The following is an 8,113-nucleotide window of genomic DNA, read 5'->3' on the forward strand; positions in this document are numbered from 1 at the left end:
ATATCACTGTGCACGGTTAAGCTTTAGCCCTTAGAAAAGGGGAAAGCAACCTACTTTGAATTTTCCTGTGTCTTTGGGGGGTCGAAAACAGTACACCATTGGCTAAGATCCACTTCATCTTCTTGTTCGTAGCCGTTTGTACAGTTATTTTTGTTGTCGAAATTAGGTCCGTTAGTTGTCTCCCGGTCTTCCGATGGTACCACTAGAGAATAATCGTCTGTGGACGAATGTCCGCTTTGGCTGCTAGCCGGGAGTTAGCCACATTGCATTTTGAACGACCGAGACTACTTACAATGAACCACAAAAGGGAGTCTGTGGATAATAAAAAGAGGATGTCGAAGAATGTCCTTGTTCCATTGTAGGAACAAGAAAGGAAGACAGCGGAAGGTTGTAGATAGAGGTAGAGGATAGCGGAGTAGGGGGGGAGGGGAGGTGGAGGAAGGAAAATAAAGCGTGAAATTTATGAACCAAAGGACTTTGTCAAGTACAACAAACAATACGCACGGGATTTGGAAGTCAAAGCGATCGATTAGAATAGAAATTCCTCTAAATCGAACATGGAGATTCACCCCAGATCTGGTACTAGGAATTTTTGCGCTTCGACAACAAGTCGCGTCCCCTCTCCTATTCTTTGCGCTTCGACAAAGCATATGTCGGCCACAACCCAGCCACATGTTTGCTCGAGGCGTCGTACGACCCTGGAAGACGCATGCTTCCATTCGTTCATTCATCCGCAAGCAGACAGCGCTCCGAGCCGAGGGCACTCATCCACCTTTCTTTTGAAAACCCTAAACGACGAAGACTCGATGCGGTAGAGCGCTCCACTAGCGCCTACTGGCACCTACTGGCATCTACTGGAAACCACTTGCACAAAGCCTGGTAATCTGCCGGGGCTGTGCTTCAGTGACGATAGATCTCGTATACCGAAGCGCACGGATGCAGCTAACAATGAGCGCCGACTTCTGCGTGCACGTATCGCTCTCTCTAGTTTTCACAGCAGAGCAATGCCGACCGGAGTCTGGTTGCGCCTCCCGGGGCAGTACGTGTCCGTTGGAGTTGAAATACACCTCTAAACCATTTTAGAAGAATTATTCAGCGTCGTTATATCCTTCGCGCGAACCGACTGTCAAACGTTTAGGACTGGTTCGACCCGACAGGATTTGCTGCGCCATAAGCGTACAACGTCTTCGTACTCTGCAACAACCCGGGAGAGGATTAGACGAAGGAGAACGATCTGCCTTACTGATACTTAGCGCCGATGAAAAGTTTCGAGCATGCGGCAGCCGTTATGGGTGGTATGCTCTGAACAGCGGCTTTCTGCCGCCTACAATCAGTGCAGCTCGACTTGTCATTATACGCTACGGAAATCATGACTATGCTGATGATTTGTACTCACAGCCAGTGAGCGAGCGGGAAGGAATATTCCAGTTAGATACAAGCAGCTTACGGACTCGTGAGTATGACAGATATTCTACGTTTCTATATTAAACTTACCTTGCTACCTGTCTCGCGATTCTCGTAATCAATGCTATGCCGTATGTTCAGAATATATTCATCCCACGGAACATCGCTCGACGGTGGACAGAAATATAGAGCACTTTTCACAAACGGCTTTGGCGTTGTCTTCTCCAGCGCTTAAAGTAACAGGGAGCCAGTCTCGATTCGAGTGAGAAAAGCATGCGACAAGGATTCTGTAAAACGTGAGTAATTCGTCAGGAATGGCGCAGGGGGCACTCAATGCATTGGCAAGGCGGAATTACGCATTGACATGTGGAAGAAGGGGTGCAGTTGCACTGTCTCTATTGGATGGAGAACCTCCAGATCGTATTGTTCAGACCACGGGTCTGCTCAGTTTTTTGTCAATGGGGAAGATTCACAGTATCAAGGATGTTGCAATGCTCACCATCTCAAGTTTACATAGATCGAATAGGGTTGCAAGGCCTGCGATGGGTGCATTGCATGAGTCATGTCTCACGAAAATCGTCTGCAATGACATCTATATATAACGTTCTTATCCATTAGGTGAGCAGTACTAGTTGATCTACTCAAAACGTGTGCTATAATCGTGACAACTTAGCCTGGCCCACCCCACGCATGGAGACACGCAAGTAAGAGCAAGGCGAGACGTTCAGAACAGAAATTCAACCGCGAAGCCTTTTCCTGACGACATTGTAATTGACAGAAATCGTATGGGAAACAGTATTTTAAAAACGATCGCAAACTCTGACGCCAACAACATGAGCTATCACGCTTGCAAAAACGACTCATTGGGAATGTACGCACCAAGCAAGCAGAGACAACAAGTTCCTTTCTCTACTCTTCAGCCCACTCTAGATTCTGCTGTGTGCAGGCTAGATTGTCTCGGGTATCCAGTACCTCATTCCGCATCGCGAACGATCTAGACTACGGCTCTGAGCTGGCGTTTCAGCTCTCAGGCCTTGAGCTTATGGAACCAGTAAGCAACACAGAAACGATAACCTGAAACTCAATGACGAATGGGATCTGAAGAGCTTGCTTCTTGAGCAAATCGTTCCATAGACGTGTGCGGATACACTGTATTGCGAGCTGCCTGCAGCAAACTTGATCCCGGTACTCGTAAAAACGTTGACTTTGCTGTTCTCGCTTCGCGTTATTCGGGAACACTGTTAGATTCCAGGATTTAAAGGAAGAGGAAGAGGAGTAGCATTGAATGCACAGGGGACATGGCGAGTTCCAGTCCAGTATTCAGTGTTCATTGCGCACTATGCAGCGAAGGCTATCTTAGTAATCAAGCTCAAACACAATTATGTAAGCTGTATTTTGTCCTGCTAACTTGAAAGTATAAATATTAAATAAAGCTAACTATTCTCATACACAATAACAATTCACAAAATCAATAATACTGTACTGCACATGTAACGTCCATAAAGCTCTGCTGTGACTGTACGGAAGCACACCACTATTGTTACTTACGTGTAGTGAGCGTACGATAAGCTTTATTGTACGTGTAATTTGTACCTCACTCGAAGACTCAGTATCAATCAGCAGAGCAAACTCATCGAGTCGAGGAGAAGGGTTACGACCTAACGTTTCGGATCCATCATGTATTTCGTCCGGCTCTCAACTCCTCCGGCCGCGTACAAGAGAAGAACTAGTAGACATCATCCTATTGGACCTATCTTGTCTTCCAGATTTGCACACATAGTTATATCCTTCAATATACGATTCGCCTCATAAAGGCAAACAGTATTTGAGCAAAGTTCATCACTTACAGGTTCTGGAAAACTGTTGCTGTTGATTTGCTTTGGCAGTGTTCAGTGTTCCCATGGTGCATGGAGATATGGATGGTCTTGGTAAACAAAACATGAGGGAACGGCCATCAAGGCTGACAGTTAGACAGAAATGATGGCATGAATATGAGTAGATAGACTTTATAAATTTATGCGTTTTCATACGGATCATAGCTATAATGAGCAGCCTTGACAGCGGGCTGCGCAGACCTCCGTGAGGCGCTGGGACAAAGAGGAAGTTGAGAACCCTGCCTGCAAAATTTGACGATAAATGATAGACGCTTATGTGCTCCGGAAGTATAGGAAGAGAAAGAAGTGAGTCAGATTGAGATATGTGAGAAGCACGAGAGACAGGATTCAGCGACTCCACCGGGATATCAGTCATCTCGACCTCTAACTTCCCTCCAACGAAGACAATCCACGTTCTATGTTAAATGTGATGTGACGACTGCGGTCTGTCAAGGATGCATGATTGGGAATGACGTTGACACTGTTTAGCAGGAGCGGTTATCATAACACGTCTAGTTAGTAAAGCTGCCCTTGCTGCCCTGTTTATGCTCCTGTCTGTAGGAAGCGAGAGCATAGACGAGACACGCCACGCCACGCAGCCAGCTCACATACTATCAGCTCGGACAATCGGATGAAGCGAACAATGCAGAGGAAGCACCGACCGAGGCACAACAGGCAGGAACATTTATTCTTTCAGCATACACGCCCGAGATCGGATAGGAGCGAAGCACGACTACCTTACGGATCATGTGAAATACAAAGCCCATGCATCATGATTGTGCAACTTCAACTTCAACCGATGCGCCGTGAAATCAAGAGGTCGCCGGAATCTGCTAACTGCAGGTAGTGATTTCTCTTGCAGTAGTAGTATTACGGTCGGGACTCCCACCTTATGTGCCGTGAAGTCGAGGGCTTGCCGAAAATCAAACCGCTAACTGCAGATGGTGGTTTCTCTTCTTGTAGTAGCAGTAAAAGTATTATGCTCCGGACACTCACGGATGATGCGGTCTGAAGAATGTGTTTTGATTTTTCTCGGTACTGTAGTCTTGAATACAAGGACTGTTCCTGACGCGCTATCTTCGGAGTGTTCGAAACTGGGAAGATAGAGAGGTGCATCAGTACCGTCGAACGCTCTATGATTTGGCCGAGGACATGAGTGTATCCTCTATTACTATGGTGTGCAACCCGAGGAATATGCCTACAGCCGATTGGTTGAGTAACTAACTGCGAAAGTAATGGGTACAAGGTGACAGAAGGCGGGTCACAGGAGAGACTGAAGGACTGTGCATTTGGTAGCCTCGGACACATCCTAGCCTAGATGCCTACAGTACTACGGCTGCCGAATCCGCAGAACATTAATCTTCCCGTTTCGACTTTTCCATCTTCCAGACCAGTTTCTCCGAGTGCTCTGCGCAACACGTTGAACTCCGGAACTAGACAAATTGGTAAGTCAATACCGTCAATACTGAGAAGTCACAGTTGTCGTAGATTTCCAAGCACCGCGCCAACTGTTGTATTGATGCGGAGCATACACCGATCATGAATGCGGACATGCGGTCAGAGCATTCGGACCACCACCATCCGAGGAGCTTAATCTCCTGATGACACCATAGGGCACTTGGTTAGATCATCTCCCAAGTCCCTGGCATCCGATTCCGCAGGAGTAGTAGCTGCATACGGCCGGCTATCCGGGGCCATTGTCATTGCACAATGCATATGGCCGATAAGTGTGAAGCGACGAGACAGGTATTGTTTATTGCCAGCGGCGAGAGCCGAGCCTCACGCTGCCACCAGCGTGGGAAAACCGACGACCAGACGAAAAATCGTCGCGTCGAACCTTTGACACCGCGCAATGTCTATGATTTACTATGATGCCTCTTAACTTGCACATATATTACAGCAAGGTTAATGTAATTGGGGTCCTGCATCATTTGACAATATCTGGAGCTCACAAAATAGACTTTTGTCCTGGTTATTCGAGTATTCAATAATGATCAAGCCAACAACCTAGAATTCTGAATATGTGCTAGCTATATATTGTTCCTGTGGGTCCCGATGCTGCGAAGCAGGCAATAATGATCCACAATGCTCAATGTATGTTCACTAAGATGGCAAAGGTGAGCACCATGGCATGAATAACAGATATTTTTTGTTGCTCAAAACGCGTTAGTAGCGCCAACCAAACATGACAAACCCTCATTACTATGAGCAGTCCTTGATTACATTCGTCAATCCCCTTAGCCTCTCATGAACCTAATCCAATGATGGTGTACCAGCATAAGATTGAGCCTCTCGGAAAAGGTGTTCATTGCTGGGCAATATTATAAGGTCCGGTGCACTTATATTCGATAGGTCAACATCGTTTTTTCTCTAGTGGCTGGCACAATATCAATGTCAAGATCTCGACCGCTACAATAGGTTTTATCTTTCTGCATTATCTACCGGTTTAGTCGGAAGTTTTCAACTTAGCTCTCTGGTGCTTAAATCGATTCGGGCTATCGACATGGGGCTGTGAGCCTCAATTCTATCAACTAGCCCAATAAGTACTTCACTGACATGGGATGGATCCATACTTATTGTGCAAGTGATCTGAGGACAAGACGAAAATATTATCCGAACTTCACCAATGGTTGCTCCTCTGAGCCACCAATTACCTTATGCCATCGACGGCTCACTGGATGTCATCCGATATTCATCGCGTCAAATACCCCATTTTCTCGGGATTTTCCTTGAGCCACTCTTTACTGGTGGTCGAATTTATAAGGCGTATCGGCGTCGCTATTCTCCTTCTTGTAAACCAGACTAGTACTGATCACGACCTCTTTGAGTCTATAGGAACAGTGAGCATGGTATAGAGAAGTCTACTTGATAACTATCCATTCTGAACTCTGAATCAGATTCCTACAACATGGTGGTTATAAAAGAAACGGAATTACGAGAACGGCTAGGAGCAATGCAGGCAAGTGATAATCAACTTTGAAATTATACTAAAGGACACGATGGTGAGTAAAGCAGACAAAGGTTTCGGAAATGGTATGTGCAGACGCTTGGAGCAGCAACAGGGGATTCCAGAGAAAACGGTAGAGAAGAGCGGGCAGATGGAAAGATTGCCGCTTAACGAAGCTGCTGCAAGCGGCAGCGTTTGGTACCTTCGTCGATCTTCGCGGTGCGACACGTAATGGGTCTCGATGACAAAATCCACATGAGAACGATTCTACAAGCAAGGGAAATCTTCTTGAAGACGTCGACTTGCGGAACAAAGTCTCTCGACATGTTATAAAGAGGACTTGTATATTCTTCATCGCCTTTTGGGTGACCTATTAGTGTGTCCAATGGGATGCAGTTTCTCGTCTCACCTATTATGCTCTAGCCGCTACCACGCGACGACCTAGCGGACGAAAGCAATTCTGCGAATGACCATGAGTCAGCTCGGGAGCTGCTATCTGAGTCCCTGCTGTAAAATTTCGGGCTCCAGTGCGTGCAGAGTGTGACAGCACAGCAGGACTCTGTGTATTTCTTTACACTGGTAATCTTGAGTCCCTAGACAATGGGTAAGCGGCATACTTCAAATTTCCCTTGGTATCTGGTTCAATTAGGCACAGACACAATGGAAATTTTCAAATATGCTCCGTAGTTGATTGCTATCCATAGAGTCATTTAGGTCGTTAGTGAAACAAGGTCTGTCTGCAGCCTCTCAGTCTTGCAACAGTGGTATTATAGAGAAATTGTCCATAGATGGAAGGCTGCTTCGACTGCAGATAAGGAGTTTGCCACGATGCATTATTACGAAGAGGAATGTTTACAAAAGACCATGTAATAAAGTCTATGAGTCATAAGAGAGGTAATTCCATCTTTAGAATTCACTAATGATCTTGGTCTACTGAGAGCTTTCCGTTAAGCAAGATAACCGATGGTGGTGGAAAGTGTAGAGATGAGTAGAGTAGGGGTGAGGTGGAGGAAAGAGGATAAAGTGAGAAATTTATTAACCAAAGGATTTGGTTGACTATGATAATTCTGTGACGCAAGGGATTTGGAAGTTAATCTTAATACTATCATCGGGAAAAAGTCTAAATTCTTGTATTACCTTATAATGGTATAAAATAAGTGAAAAAAGTAAAAAAAGTAAAAACACTTAGAACGGATCTCGGTTTCTGAGAAAGTGATACAAGACATTATAAAGTCTGGAAGGTTTGTGTATTTTGTAAACATAAATAAGAGTTATTCTCCTTGACAATATATAAAATGTATTACAATGGATCTCTAAAATTACAAGGTTAAATCACCCTTGTTGAGTATGGCAAATATTATAATTGTTTATAAAGCTCTTAAATTGTTTTAGTATCTTTCCAATAGTCATTTTTCCTTACATCCGTTTGTTATTGAAATAACAGTTTATAATTATATTGAAACATTATATAAATACATTATATCTACAACAATTAGGGGTGAGACAGTTTGTGAGATTGATTGGCTAAGAGTGTGGGCGTGAGCATTGTCAGTGTGAGTGGGTAACTGGATTGAGGAGATGGATGAACCGCGATGGCGTGTAGCGAGTGTGAGTGGTGCACTGGGGTTGAGATCCGGAGCGTTGAATGAGCTAATTTGAGCTGCATCTGTACGTGCACACTGCATACTCTGACTACGTTTCGCAATCGGAGGTGCGGTGAACTGAACCGTTGACTGAGGGGTGTATTCCCGGGGCGTTCTGGCCTAAAGGGAGAGCTGCGCCTGTGAGACAGGTTTAGGGTGATTAGCGAGTGGCAACAAGCAAGAAAAGATGGACGCACCGTGGCGGCGTGCAGCGAGTGTGAGTGGTGCATGCAGATCGAGATGCG

The 8,113-nt window shown here is 45.4% G+C and overlaps 3 protein-coding genes across 3 annotated transcripts; 1 reads left to right on the top strand and 2 right to left on the bottom strand.

Annotated features, from left to right (window-relative positions):
- Positions 1–50: 50 nt before the first annotated feature.
- FOMMEDRAFT_149692 (uncharacterized protein) lies at positions 51–357 on the bottom strand (the record flags this gene model as incomplete). The annotated part of the gene is made up of 2 exons (XM_007261083.1): positions 51–240; positions 293–357. The coding sequence occupies 2 exons, from the start codon at positions 355–357 to the stop codon at positions 51–53; spliced, it is 255 nt and encodes an 84-aa protein (XP_007261145.1).
- A 37-nt stretch (positions 358–394) lies between these two features.
- Positions 395–1,670, top strand: FOMMEDRAFT_164233 (uncharacterized protein; the record flags this gene model as incomplete). Its single annotated transcript, XM_007261084.1, has 3 exons — positions 395–1,039; positions 1,097–1,453; positions 1,546–1,670. The coding sequence occupies exons 1-3, from the start codon at positions 937–939 to the stop codon at positions 1,668–1,670; spliced, it is 585 nt and encodes a 194-aa protein (XP_007261146.1). The 5' UTR covers positions 395–936.
- A 6,047-nt stretch (positions 1,671–7,717) lies between these two features.
- On the bottom strand, positions 7,718–8,098 carry FOMMEDRAFT_149698 (uncharacterized protein; the record flags this gene model as incomplete). The annotated part of the gene is made up of 3 exons (XM_007261085.1): positions 7,718–7,749; positions 7,814–7,988; positions 8,066–8,098. The coding sequence occupies 3 exons, from the start codon at positions 8,096–8,098 to the stop codon at positions 7,718–7,720; spliced, it is 240 nt and encodes a 79-aa protein (XP_007261147.1).
- Positions 8,099–8,113: the final 15 nt, after the last annotated feature.

The sequence above is a fragment of the Fomitiporia mediterranea genome, assembly GCF_000271605.1.
Source record: "Fomitiporia mediterranea MF3/22 unplaced genomic scaffold FOMMEscaffold_1, whole genome shotgun sequence".
Lineage (NCBI taxonomy): Eukaryota > Fungi > Basidiomycota > Agaricomycetes > Hymenochaetales > Hymenochaetaceae > Fomitiporia > Fomitiporia mediterranea.